General features: G+C 46.4%; 1 protein-coding gene across 1 annotated transcript; it reads right to left on the bottom strand.

The window, feature by feature from the left end:
- Positions 1 to 11,022: 11,022 nt before the first annotated feature.
- or42b2 (odorant receptor, family 42, subfamily B, member 2) lies at positions 11,023 to 12,004 on the bottom strand. Its single transcript, XM_077241975.1, has one exon. It carries the CDS (start codon positions 12,002 to 12,004, stop codon positions 11,045 to 11,047), a length of 960 nt encoding a protein of 319 aa, XP_077098090.1. The 3' UTR covers positions 11,023 to 11,044.
- Between the last annotated feature and the right edge of the window lie 1,907 nt (positions 12,005 to 13,911).

Below are 13,911 nucleotides of genomic sequence, written 5' to 3'. Positions count from 1 at the left end.
GCCTAATTGGACTAACATTTTGTGTATAATATGCAATATTTCAGGATCAGTAGCTATGGTATACTCACAGAAAGGTGAAGAGCAGCACAAAACAGTAAAGCTAACAGGCACACATATACTGTAAAAAGACTTCCCCAGACCTCATACATACTGAACTATATAACCCTCAGATACAAACGGCAGGCCTCTCCAGACTTATCCGTTGACCAATCATAGCGCAGAACTGGCATGATTAGTTACATCAGAAACGGTGACTAATCCATAGAAATGCTGCATGTAATTGCGAAGGGAAGCCCTTCACCTCAAAAAGTATACAGCAGAAGTTACAGGCACCTAGAAAAAAGTATGGAATTTACAAGCACCTGCAAAATCACTGAGGGAAAGAGAAAAAACTATAAGAGAACAGTGGTGTCAATATACCAAAAGCCAAGGTTATGGAAAACATGAGGAGGAGGTAGGGAACGGAGACATTGGGGTTTCGCTTAGAAAGCCTATCACCTTCGAGTATTACAAAATGAGGAAATACACAGGTGGGGGTCGCCCAACGGGAGCACAAAAGCTGAAAGCAAAAAGAAAGCTGCCGCAGGCATAACTCTGGCATTGACGTCAACAGTGCTGGATGGGGCATATTCGACCTTGCAGCTGCTATGCCAAAGCAATGGCGTCCACTATCCAGTGAGACAACCTTTGCTTGGAGAGAGCCTTTCCCTTCACCTTTCCACCATAACAGACAAAGTGCTGGTCTGAGGTCCTGAAACACTGCGTTCTGTCTACATTAAGCACGGAGGGTGCGTACTGGCCAGAGCACTGCCAAGGCTGGATCTGCCTCCTCCAAGGGCAGCGCTTGCAGGTTCACCACCTGATTCCTGAAAGGAGCGGTGGAAACCTTTGGCACATATCCAGGCCGGGGTCTCAGGATTACGTGAGAGTTACCCGGCCTGAATTACAGGCATGCTTCGTCAACCAAAAATGCCTGCAGATCCCCTACCCTCTTGATGGAGGCCAAAGCGACCAGGAGCGCTGTCTTCATAGACAGGAGCTCCGCTGATCGCAATGGCTCAAAGGGAGCTCTCTGCAGGGATCTGCCCTGCAGAGAGCTCCCTTTGCGGGATCCACTGCGGGGTCCCAAGAAGGTACAAGAGGAGAGCGAGGAGGATTTAGTATCTAAGCCCAAACACGCAAGACAGCGCTCGTGCCCATAAGATATCAAGAAGGAACGACCGCACCCAGAAGTGCACGAGCGAGACATCTTTAAAAAGACGTGCCACGTGCAAAGCTCTTTTGTGAGAGGAAACTCAGCAGCTGTGCTGAAGCACCCAGGGAGAAACTCACACGCTGTTGCAGACCACTGCACAGATCAGCAGGCAGGAATGTGAAACTCGCTGGAAAACACCGTCACACCAACACCGACTGGAGAGCTGCTTGTCTCGTCGAAATTCGAAGTAGACACTCAGAGAAACAGGCTTGCAGGAGTGAAGAGGACCTCTTGGCCTCAAAGCAGAAACATAACTGCATATTGCTAGCGTACGTACTTATATACCCATTAAGTAGGGCAGAGTTATGCTATGAAAATTCCGCAGACCCATGTCATTTCCTCGCCATTGCCTCATTTTGTAATACTCGAAGGTGATAGGCTTTCTAAGCAATACCCCATTCGTCAGTCACTGACGTAACTCGAAGTGACTAAACGAAAGTGAACTCTGATGACGAAATCCAATCTTACTCCCTTGACGTGACAGTCCTATTTTAAAGTTGCCTACTTCAAATAAGTGAAAGCTTTAGCATAAGTTCTGCCACAGGAAGACTTAATTACTACGTCACTTATTACCTTCACATCTACCCAATCATGTCCTCATACTCGCTGTAGAGCTGCACGATTATCACAAAAATCATAATTGCCGATTATTCCCTTGAAATTGTAATTGCGATTATTAATTACGATTATCACAATTTACATTGAATATATATAGGCATATTATAATACGTTTAAACAAAAAATTTTAACACACACACACAGTACTGTCCCCCTTTACTTAACATACACATAAATTGTAAGAATGACTAATAGTAAAGCCTACTAATAGATAAACATTAGGATTATGCTAAAGCAATAGCAGGCCCAAACTAGTTTTTGTTAATATAATGTTGATATGAGCCACCACAGTCATTTAAAAATATAAAAAATAACACAAAGTGAAAATAAAGTGGCATTTTGGTGTTATGGAAATGACAGTTACCATGGTGAATACACAATACTAACAAGAACTGTTAATGGAACAGCTCCTGAATGAAAATCATACCTATATGCAAATCCTTCTCAGCTAACACGTGATCTATTGGTATTTTACTTTTATTTCGTGACTTACTAATTTACATTGTAACAACGTTGCATGCTCGTAGTTTGTTTTGCACTTTATACAGTGAAGCGATACACAGCCCGCGCCGCCGCATTTGCGCGTGCAATTGAAGAGTGCGCGCTATGAGCACAGTATAACGGCACAGGACAGTAAAGTCCGTTATTCTGAGGTGAAAGTCTTTTTATTTCAGCGTACACTTACGTCACTGCCTGGTATGTCATATTGTGCTGGGTTTTCTGAAGTAGTCGGGATTCGCCTCTCATAACATAATTATGCTCTAAACACATTTTAGATTTTCTTTTGTAATCGCGGCTTTGAACGATTGCGTAATCGTGGCATCCGTAATCGTAATCGCGATTAGAAATTCGATTAATTGTGCAGCCCTAACCTTGCTGTATAAAAGATTGGTACTTACACATGTTTGAGTTCGCAGATGCTGACGCGACAACTACCTCCACCCTCCCCACCACCACCAGGATGGTCCTGTCCTTACCTTCCAGGGGGTCGGCTGCGCCCATGCCTTCGTCGTCAGGCATGAAACGAGATTCGCTACCCTCGGATTATGAACTACGGACGGGGCCTACGCCAAAGAACTTTGTACATATTTGCTTGCTGGGCTGTCAATAAATTAATGATTGTTACATCATTACACCTCCTGAGTGTTTCTGGTTGAATTTTTTCCAGCACTTCAAAACTCAAAAGTCTAAAGTTTTGCGATGTAGGATAACTTGATAAAAAAAAAGAAAACACTTGATAAAAAAATCATTTTTATTTTAAAATCTAAAAAGACATTAAATTAGCACTATAGCCAGCAGAATAGTGTTCAGCAATTACTATTATAACATTTACAAATATTTTTTTCAGAAATGTTTGTACTGAAGTATGTAGGAAAAGTCACAAAGTCTCATGAAAAACTAAAACTTTTCTTCAAATTGCGAATGAAATTAGCGAGTAATCACTGAAGCTGTCAGTCATTTTGGCAAAAACTCAGAGTGTGAAAACTCTGTTTTAATCAATCAATCTGTCAAAACTTCACAATGAATCGTCCTGGTTGCGTATGCAACCCACCGTTCCCTGAAGGAGGGAACGGAGGACGTAGTCGACGCGACTGAAATGGGATCACGCTAGGGAGCCTATCATCTTCGAGTACTATTGAACGAGCCAATGTAATTGGCGTGCGTGATTCGCATCACACACTCCGCCCCCGCGGCGCGGGTATAAATACGGAAGTGGGTGCACGCACTAGTTGCTTTTCGCTGAGGAGCCGAGAGTAACCCGGGGTCAGCGGTGGTCCAGCGGTAGTGGCAAGGGGACTACGTCCTCCGTTCCCTCCTTCAGGGAACGGTGGGTTGCATATGCAACCAGGACGTTCCCTTTCAGTCGATAACGTCGGACGTAGTCGACGCGACTGAAATGGGATCAACCATTGAACACGCCACTAACGCTGCCACCTTCCACTGCCTAAACCAAAGCCTCCTGATGCCCCCGCAAACTTAAGGCGGGGAAGGACAGGGCTTAGGCCAGGGAAGTCACTGCTGTTCCTACAGGACCACTGGGAAAGCGTTCCCCGTACGTTGGAAGGAAGGGACGCTGCGGAAGCCACATCCAACCCGAGGGAGGAAATGTGGAGAATACCCATATGAACTGGGCGGAAACCGGGCAGTCTAACATATGGAATGTCACTGGGGTGGCTCCAGCCTAAGACGGGGGGAGACACACCGGACAGTGACGGCAGAGAGACTCTGCCGAGGGAAGACACGGGCTCACCGCAGGGAGCCGTATCGTGGAAGAATACACATATGGGGTCACCGAAGGGACCGCAACATATGGACCCAGCCTAACACAGGTTCCACACTGCTTACGAGTGGTAGGCCTAACACCAGACGTTCCGCACGTCCGACGTCGGAGGGGTGTGGAGGAACTCAACAGGGTTCAATTTTAAGGGAACTCAACTGGAGTAGAAAGGCGCACGTATCCAGTCCATAGGAGGGGAATGGCGCAGCAAGCCGACACTTGAACCGGGCTCACGGTGAAACTGGCTTCATGAGAAGGGAGCCCACGGGAAGCAGCGGTTCAACTAGGTGTCGTCCAGCCCCCAACTCTAGAATCTGTTTAGCAAAGTATATCGTCAACGCCCAGGCGGAGCACTTTACACTCATCATAGAGGAGCTCAACACCTAAGTGGACATGTTGCATCTCGGATCTTTGCCGAAATGAAGGCAAGCACTAAGTGCAACTTTGCATGGAAACAGCCTTCCCTCTCTGCTGAATTCCACAGATATTTGAAGAGCTGGTCTGAGGTCTATGACTTGCATTCTGTACACGTCCAAGCGAATCGGACAGAGAAGCCAGGGCTGGATCTGCCTCCTCCAGGGCAGCGCTTGCAGGCTCACCACCTGCTCCTATTACGGGAGAGGTAGGAACCTTGGGCACAATCCGAGCCGGGATCTCAGCTTGTGAGAGTTAGCCGGCCCAGACTCCAGGCACAGTACGTTGACCGAAAGCGAGCAAGTCCCTACCCTCTAGTAGAGACCACGCGAGCAGGAGAACTGATATAACAGAATTTTTAACTCACTACCTGCAGTGGCTCAGGGGCGGTCTCTGCAGTGCAGTCGCACCAGGGACAAGGCCCAAGAGGATAAAGAGGGACACAAGGATTTACAAGACCTTGCTCCTCAGGAACCTGACGATCAGAACGTGCTTCTGCATACTTCTGCAACACGATGAGCGTCGTTTAAACACCGAGGCAACATCATTTTGAGGGTGATTTAGGAAAACAGCCTACTGCAACCCATTTTGCAGGAAAGAGAGCACTGAAGTGATCGAAAGCTTTCAGGATCTCCTCAGGGGAGAAGACGCACTCAACGACTAGGTTCCACTTCTAAAGGCGTAAGCACGCTACCCAATTCTAGGGGGTGCTCGCAGAAGTGATGGTAACTAACACATGTTCTTGTGATAGCCACCTGAACCTCCGCGTTCGGATGTAAGACCGCCCGGAATCTCCGGGGGAAGAACGCGTGTGCCATCGTGCCCCGTCCCCGAATCCAGGGGAAGTCAGGAAGGCTGTTGAAGGGAACCAGGTCTAGTTGGGCCAATGAGGGGCATTTTCTGCTCAGCACTTGAGTGTGACAAGTTCACTGAGCTTCAGGAGCATTCCTGCTCAACACCTGAGTGCGATAAACTCACCGAGCTTCAGGAGCATTTCTGCTCAACACTTGAGTACGAAGAACCTCACTGAGCGACAGGAGCATTTCTGCTCAGCACTTGAGTGTGACAAGTTCACTGAGCTTCAGGAGCATTACTGCTCAACACCTGAGTGTGATAAACTCACTGAGCTTCAGGAGCATTTCTGCTCAACACTTGAGTGCGAGGAACTTCACTGAGCACCAGGAGCATTTCTGCTCAGCACTGCGTGTGATGAATTCACTGAGCTACCTGTGATGGACTCACTGAGCTACAGGAGCATTGCTGCTCAACACCAGAGTGCGATGAACTTCACTGAGTTTCAGGAGCAAATCTGCTCAACATGAAGAGTGATGATTTCACTGACTTGCAGGCGCAAGGCGACCATGAGTCGCAGTCACTTTTAGAAGGCTCACTGGGGTTAAACGCATTTCTGCGGGCCCCTGGGGCCGCTGAGTCCCAGTGTTGGTCCAAGGGTAGTCCGCTCGGTTTACCCAAACACTGGCGGAAAAATAAAACCGGGGGGGCAACTGAGCGGCCCCGGAATGGTCATGACCCAGCCGGACCCAGGGGATGGAGTCTCCACTTGCCCTGGCTATAACTGTCGTGAGGCTCGATGGCGGCACGATTGAGTAAGCGGGAGGAGTGGAATAAGGCGCCCTCAGAAGCGTCTGACTCCAAGGAGGAGGTGACGGGTGAGTTTGTGACATGCAAGGGAAGCTTGCGCAACGGTCGCAATGTCTAACAACTCGAGGCACGAATGCCCGTGTAGTCGGGGGTCGCCCAGGCCCCCGTTAAAACACGCCCTTTGTACATGGCCGCTCTGTTGAAGAGGGTTTGGCAGCAGACCGGGATGAACTATAGTCACACAGGGTGAGCTGCTCTGCCATGGTCACCTCGGGACTCGATCGTGAAGCTAGCGCTGAAGCGGTCACATATGGAGGGAGCCAAAGGCTGCGACTACCATATACCCCAGGAGCCTCTGAAAGTTCTTTCAGTGGGACCCTTTCTCACTTCAACACCAGCTGAACACATTCTCATTGGAGAGACATGTTGGACCGAGTACCTCTCCAAAACTAGAAAAGAGATACTCAGCCCGTGGGCGAGATTACTCTCTTCCAGTTGACCTGAAGACCCAACGGGCTCTGGAGCACTCGAGGGGAAGGACACTGTACTGATACTCCACCCTTAGACGCAACACACAGGATGGCCTGCGGTGCGGGAGGTAGAGATCTGAAGCACATGTCTTTCAGGTCAAAGCTGCAGACCAATCTTGGGCCAAGATGGTCACGACCCACCACCTAGTAGCACGAAGAACGAGTTTACAACTGGCCTTCGTACCGGCTGGAGGAGCGGCTATATCAAATCCTTCGCCAGCAGGATAAGATAAGCACGCACAAGTCAGGAGCACTGCTCAACACTCGGTGTGATGAATATCACTGAATTTTCAGGAGCGCGTCTGCTCAACACCTAATGTGATGACTATCACTGACTTGAGCGGGGTAGCCGAGCCTGAGGTGGGGCAGCAAAGTAGAGAGAGTGGTGTTAGTGTGCTGTGCAACACTTACCTGTCTCCACAAGCGGCAGGGGGCGCGTGAGAAGGCGGATGACCGGGTCCTCGAACGCACCAAGCTGCCTGCTGGCGACCAAGGGGGAGCTGAGGGGTGTAAGGCTATACAGGGTCACACCCGCCAGACTGGCCCTCTTGGGACCCAGGAACAGATGAAATTGCTCTCTCTTTGAAGTGTGGGTACCGCTTGCTCCGCTTTTTTTTTTTTTTTTTTTTTTAGGGAGCCAGCGGCGGAACAGACACACACACAAACAAAGGCTCCACCCGGCCCTCACCCGGGGGGAGGGAGTGATCGTGCCACTCCAAGAGCATCTCATCCATTCCTGGGCGGCCCGCTCCGGAATGCTTTCGCTGTCGCTTGCCACCTGGCTTGGCAGCGCCTGGAGCGGGCTGGGCGTCTCTACTGCGGCCGGCTCCCTGCTGAGGCCTGGGTGGAGGCTGCTGCGGAGGGCCAGCAGGAGCGGCGGCCGGAGAACGCCCACGGCGACGAGCAGGCGGAGGAGCTGCCACCGGCGGCGGGTGGAGGCAGCAGCTGGCCACCGGGGCAGGATGTGCCGGATGACCTCCGTCTGCGCTTGAGCGGCAGAGAACTGTTTGATGCAGTTCTCCACCGCGTCGCCGACCAGCCCAACCTGGGAAATTGGGGAGACCAGGAACCGAACCTTGTCCGCATCCGCCATACCAACCAGGCTGAGCCAACGAAGGCGCTACTGGACCACCAAGGTGGACATCGCCAGACCGATCACGCACGCTACGACACCCGTACCCCGGAGGGTGAGGTCGGATGCAGTGCGGTGCTCACCTATGAGCGCACGGTCTGGATTACCCTCGTGCATGCCATGGGTGCCCTAGCCTGCAGCAACGCCATGGCACGCAAGAGGAAGGGGCTTGCCCACAGGCTTTGTAAGCTCTGCCCGTCGGAACGGACGAAACTCACAGGCCTTAGGGGGGAGACGAGGATCCCCCCAAAAGGCAGCGGCCGCCGGACACAGGTGCACCTGTGTCGACAGACCGCTCCAATGGAGGGACACCTCGCAACCCTTCACCGTTCCTCCATCAAGGGTAATGAGGGGGAAAAGCTATTCAGGCAGTTTCTGGCAGAGAAAGATGCTGTTCACCACCTGATAAGCTCTCCATGCATTTCGGGAAAGAAAGGCACTGGGGCGGCGAGCTGAGAACCAGCGCGGCCCGCCCCAAGATACCAAACTCCAGATTCCAACCGAGACTGAACGGGACACGGTGGAGGTTCCACTCGAGCCCGGCAGCCTCGGCGGCCCGTTTCAGCATAGCTGATAATTCTGGATCCGGCTCGGGCAACATTGAACTCCCGGAGGGAGACAATGCAGCCGAGTCATCATCTCCAGAAGTCAGCTCACCCTCTGATGCTGCAATCGGCGTCCTGTCCTCCAGGGGAGCCCCGAGTGAAACCGCTGGCCCACCCATTACAGATGGACCAGCAGAAAACACAGGAGGCTCCAGTGGTTGCAGTGGAAGGGAGGAGTGAGGAGCCCACAGGGAATGGTTACCGGGCGGGACATCCAACACTATCCTCCGGTCACCCATCCCACACAGCACCCGAGGGTGGGGCATGGTAATGGGGACTCGCTCTCCGCGAACGAAGGCGAGTCTCGCCCTCAACACTGCGACAGTCATGTTCCCACAGTGAAAACATGAGCTGTCCACAAAAGCTGTCTCAGCATGCTGTAAGCCAAACACGTGACACAACAGTTGTGACCATCAGAGAGAGACAGGGAACGACCGCACCCAGAAACGCACGGGCGGAATGACATCTTGAAAAAGACGCAAACGCACCCGTGTTGCTCTTTCAGAAAATAGGACCGTCACCAGTGCCGGAGCACACAGGGAAATGACCGCGGCAACACTGAACAGAGAACTGAAACAGTGAAGCACTCACTTTTCCGCCCTCTAACCAGCCATCAACACACACACAAACATTTAGAAATTTGTTGCTGTTAAAACAGCAGTTGAGAGCTCAAAGCTCGCGATCACCGCTGCACTCGCGCTGTAGAACACCAGCACTGGGAGAGTCTTCCTGAAGAACACCGACACACTCGCTCGTTGTAGACAACAGCACTCTCAGAGACATCAAACGATCGGCTCCGAAGCGAAAGGCAACTAGTGCGTGCACCCACTTCCGTATTTATACCCGCGCCGCGGGGGCGGAGTGTGTGATGCGAATCACGCACGCCAATTACATTGGCTCGTTCAATAGTACTCGAAGATGATAGGCTCCCTAGCGTGATCCCATTTCAGTCGCGTCGACTACGTCCGACGTTATCGACTGAAAGGGAACTTTTATTTACATCGTGTCTCCGCTTTGTTTGTTATATTGATAGGATTTGTGCACGTGTAGAACTTAGTAAACTTGCGCTAAATATAAACTCATTCAGCGTTTTGAGAGATACTGAGCGGATTATCACTACTGATTGGTCATTATTTTCATCAGAAATACCTGTGATTGGCTACAATACTCAACGCACCAAAATCACTCTGTAAATAGACACTATGGCTGAGTCCGAAATCGCATACTCTCGAATAGGTACTTATTTTGAATAAGTTTACTTCACGACCACTAAAAAAAACAGTTCTATATGTGTGTAGTATAGGGATTGAACCAATGCCGTGACCTTAATGCAATGCCGTGACGCTTTAAGCTTGACGTCGACTAGTCGCGTTGATCATGTAACACTATGGCAGCGCCATTGAACTCACATGATACACAACTAGATTGCTATACTTTACCTTCTTTTTAAATATTGGATAACACTGGGAAAGCGTGCCTTTTCCAAGTGGAAAAAAAAACGTTACAGAGACCACATCCTGCCTGTAGAGAGGTATCATGTGAGAATTACACATATGTACTGGCCAACGGAGCAGTGCTACATATGTAAGGTCTGTGGGATAGATCCAGAGTGGCTGAGGTTGGATGTCAATTCTACCAGAGATGGCAGAGCGGGCTCTGCCAAGGGAAAGGCACGGGCTCGCCAACAGGGGAGCCGTACCATGGAAGAATACATATATCGCATCACCGTATGGAACACAACATATGGGCAGCTTAGTACAGGGGCTAACCTTCTGGGCATACTCATAAGTGCTAGACCTAGCGTCTGACCCCTCCACCTCCCCCGAATGCGTTTCTAGATCAGCTGGACCGTCTGGGGATGGAGTCACCATTCTCCCGGGAGTCAAAGCGGCATTATGCCACAAATGACCGAGGTCTTAGGATTCCATTTGGGACAGAGCCTATCTCTTTACTGATTCCTATCCTCTTGGTCTCCAAGAAGTAGCCGTTTGTATGCCTGTTTGAAAAAGTATTGCATACTATTAAGTTAATATATTTAAACTATTAAGTTATATTTTTGTAATTTTTATTACATAAGACAGTTAAGGACAAATAGAAAAAAAATGGAAGGGCAGAGAGGGAAATGGGATCAGGAGGATAAGGATCTCAAGTCAGAGGGTAAAGTCTATTCATCTGATATGTGACAATTTAAAATACATTAATTGACACATTTACATTGTTGAGGTGACATAACATGAAGCAATTTTGTAGAATTTCTAATCAAGATTTCCATTAAAAGTTATTTAAGTCAATTAAATCAATGTGGGGTCCAAGAGCGATAGGATTCTGCTGGAGAATATTCCATCATGAGGTGGCAGATTTTAAGCAGAGACACAGCAATGCAAAATATGAGATGATTAGTATTATTGGAGTACCAATCCATATAAATAGGATTGACAAAGGTGAAGATGAAGCTGACATTGTGATACCTGATACTGAATTGTTGAAATGCATTGTAAAAAAAATATATATATAAAACATGTTTAACAATTTTTGTAAACTTCATGAAGAAATCTACATTGAAAAAAAAAACAATGAAAAACCACAACTATTAATATTATTAAAATAGGTTTATTTCCGAGATGGGGAAATGAATCTTCCTTTAAGAACTCTTTTCACAGACACCATGAACTCCTCTGTCATGAATGTGTAGATTATAGGGTTAAGCATTGGAGGAAGCACAGAGGTCAGAGAAAGATTAATGATCCTTGTGTTAGTGTTTATAAAGGACCAAAATGCATATGTAAAAGTGATAGGTACATAGAATATAGCCACTAATATTAAATGAGCAGTACATGTCTTTGTGGCTCTTTGACGGTCTTGTGGGGTTGTGATTCTGAACAACGTCGCAGCTATGCATGTATATGAAAAGATAATAAAAAACACTGGGAACCCAATGATTATTGTCGGAAACAATTTGGCAATCACAGTACTTGGGAAATTATTGTTACAGGCAGAGCGATATATAGGCCCATGATCACAGTAAAAACTGTTAACAGTGACAATAACTTTGCAGAAAGAAAGTCTGCTCATGAAAATTACTCCAATGATTGCTAGCAACAGTGCAAATGTCCATGAAGTACCAATTATAACAAGCATTGATCTATGGCTCACAATCATATGATACCTCAGTGGTAAACAAATGGCTACTAATCTGTCAAAAGACAAAATAGTTAGAGTTAGTGACTGCATTGCGAAAAATAAATAAACAGAGAACATATTGCACAAACACAATCCATACGGAATCAACTGATTCCCAAACAAAAATGTGTCCAGTAGCTGAGAGATTACAGAGGTACTTTCACAAATGTCGGTCAGTGATAAATTAAAGACAGCGATATATTTAGGAGTGTGAAGATTTCTGTCTCTAATGATAACAAACATGAGGCAGGAGTTTCCAAGCACAGTAGTAATGTAGACAAAAAACAGAAATATATAGTAGTATCTCATGTAAAGTATACCAGAAAAACCAGTGATATAGAAATAAGACGGAATGGAAATATTTTCATTTTCAGTAAAATCTTGATTCATGTTGATTTCTCCCTGCCTTTATGCTGTCTGGGTAGAGAAGCACAAATTGTGTTAAAATTGTTAAATGTAATCCAATTATAATATTATTATTTTTTAATCTACATATAAATTAAGACTTTAAATTGGATCCCAACCAAACAAGACTCATATTAGACATTCTACATTCTAAAAACATGCATGCACATTTCAAATCTGAATCTTACATTGTTACATTCAATTCACATTTGTTATAAAATATGCAAGATTTAAAAAGAAAGCTACAGTGCTATTCAGGTAGACCTATGGTATATACACAGAAAGGTAAAGAGCAGCTCAGTAGGGCCCTGGAAAGTTGCTTATATACTGTCAAAAGACTCCAAACTGTTACTTACTTAACTACAGTATATATGCCACTGATTGTGATATGAATGCCAGGCCTCCTCGGACTTGTCAGTTGACCAATCATGGCTTTGATATAGCATAATCATCTACGCCACTTACAGCTACTGATCCATGGAGAGGAGAAATGGTTGTGCTGCTTCTTCCAAATATTTACACAGAAAGCCAATGCTTGTATTTTCAGGTTTTTAATTTCAAGAGTACACTTTCACCTTTCACTCTAATTGTTTATTCCAAATAAAAGAGACTTCATTTTTGAAACTCTAGCCCTATTGAGAGACTAAAAAAATTGCGCTGTAAAATTACGGTAATCTACTGGTAGCTGTGGTTGCCAGCCATGTACTGTTAATTTACAGCGCTTTACCGTTAATTTACAGCTCTCCTTCCTGGACGGTAACTCATATTATTTGGGAAACCGATTGCTTTAAACGGTTCGAGTTAAAAAAAAATAGTATTTATACTGATAGTACTGTAAACTTAGTTAACTTGAGTCCACTGAAAATGAATATCTCTTAATATAAAACTGCAAACACCTAATGTGTAATAGTGAATTATTAAAAACATGATTTTAACTAAAGTCTTTGCAGTTCGTATAACGAACAATAGCACACATGTATGTGTTAAAGTACTTAGCAAGGAGATTGTCACCGCATCAGCAACTACACAGTTATTGTTTTTAAATAAAGCAACAGGCAGCATAACATCAGTATTTCTCTGCTCATCCTTGACTGAAGCACAGGCTCTACTCTCCAGCACAATGGTAACCCACAAAAACTAATTAATTAAACTAACAGAGCTCTTCTGTGTCATCTTGTGCAAAAACATACAACACTTTATTTCAATATTTACTCTCCTTATCAGTTGTTGACTTTGCATAACTTTTTTCTATGAATTTTCACTAATATTTCAGAGACACTAACTTCTTTTGTTTAATAAATTTGTTACATTTTACAGTATATTACTGTTTTTCCTTGATTTTACAGTTTATCTACTGGCATCTACAGGGTTGTTTTTCTACAGTTTTACCGTAAATTAATTTACAGTTGATTACTGTTAAAATACGCTTCACTCTGTTTTTTTATTGTTATTTGACACATTTAACCCTTTAACCCCACTGCAAAATCTTCCGTTTTAAATGAACACTTGCGTGTCCACTCTACACAGTTTTAGAGTAACTCTAAGGCTATTTTTTACACGGAAACGATCTGAAGAGAAAACGCAAAAGTGGCGTTGCGTTATCACTTTTAATTCTGCGTTTAGATGAGCGCTATGGGGGGAAAATCTGCGTGCATATGGTGACGAAAAAGTGTGTGAAATTTGATGTAGTATGCACTCCAGACGGCTAGGTGGCAATGTGAAGCACTGCCACACAACAACACCAAGTCTGCGCGCCTGCGTACAACCTTCCTTCTACTTCTCTCCCTAGTAGCGCGAAATCAAAACATGGCGAAGCGAACAGCAAAAAGACTCTTGTACGTTTATCAGAGCTGCTAGGGCAACTTCGAGGTCCAATGTATTTCCAATGTAGA

Source organism: Siphateles boraxobius, unplaced genomic scaffold (genome assembly GCF_051911475.1).
Source record: "Siphateles boraxobius isolate OS27281-9 unplaced genomic scaffold, OSU_SipBor_1 25, whole genome shotgun sequence".
Classification (NCBI taxonomy): Eukaryota; Metazoa; Chordata; class Actinopteri; order Cypriniformes; family Leuciscidae; genus Siphateles; species Siphateles boraxobius.
Note: the sequence above shows the minus strand (reverse complement) of the source record. Positions and strands in the feature narration are given on the sequence as shown.

Excerpts from the sequence above, each read along its gene's own strand:
- or42b2 (XM_077241975.1), bottom strand. The coding sequence starts at position 12,004 with ATGAATCAAGATTTTACTGAAAATGAAAATATTTCCATTCCGTCTTAT.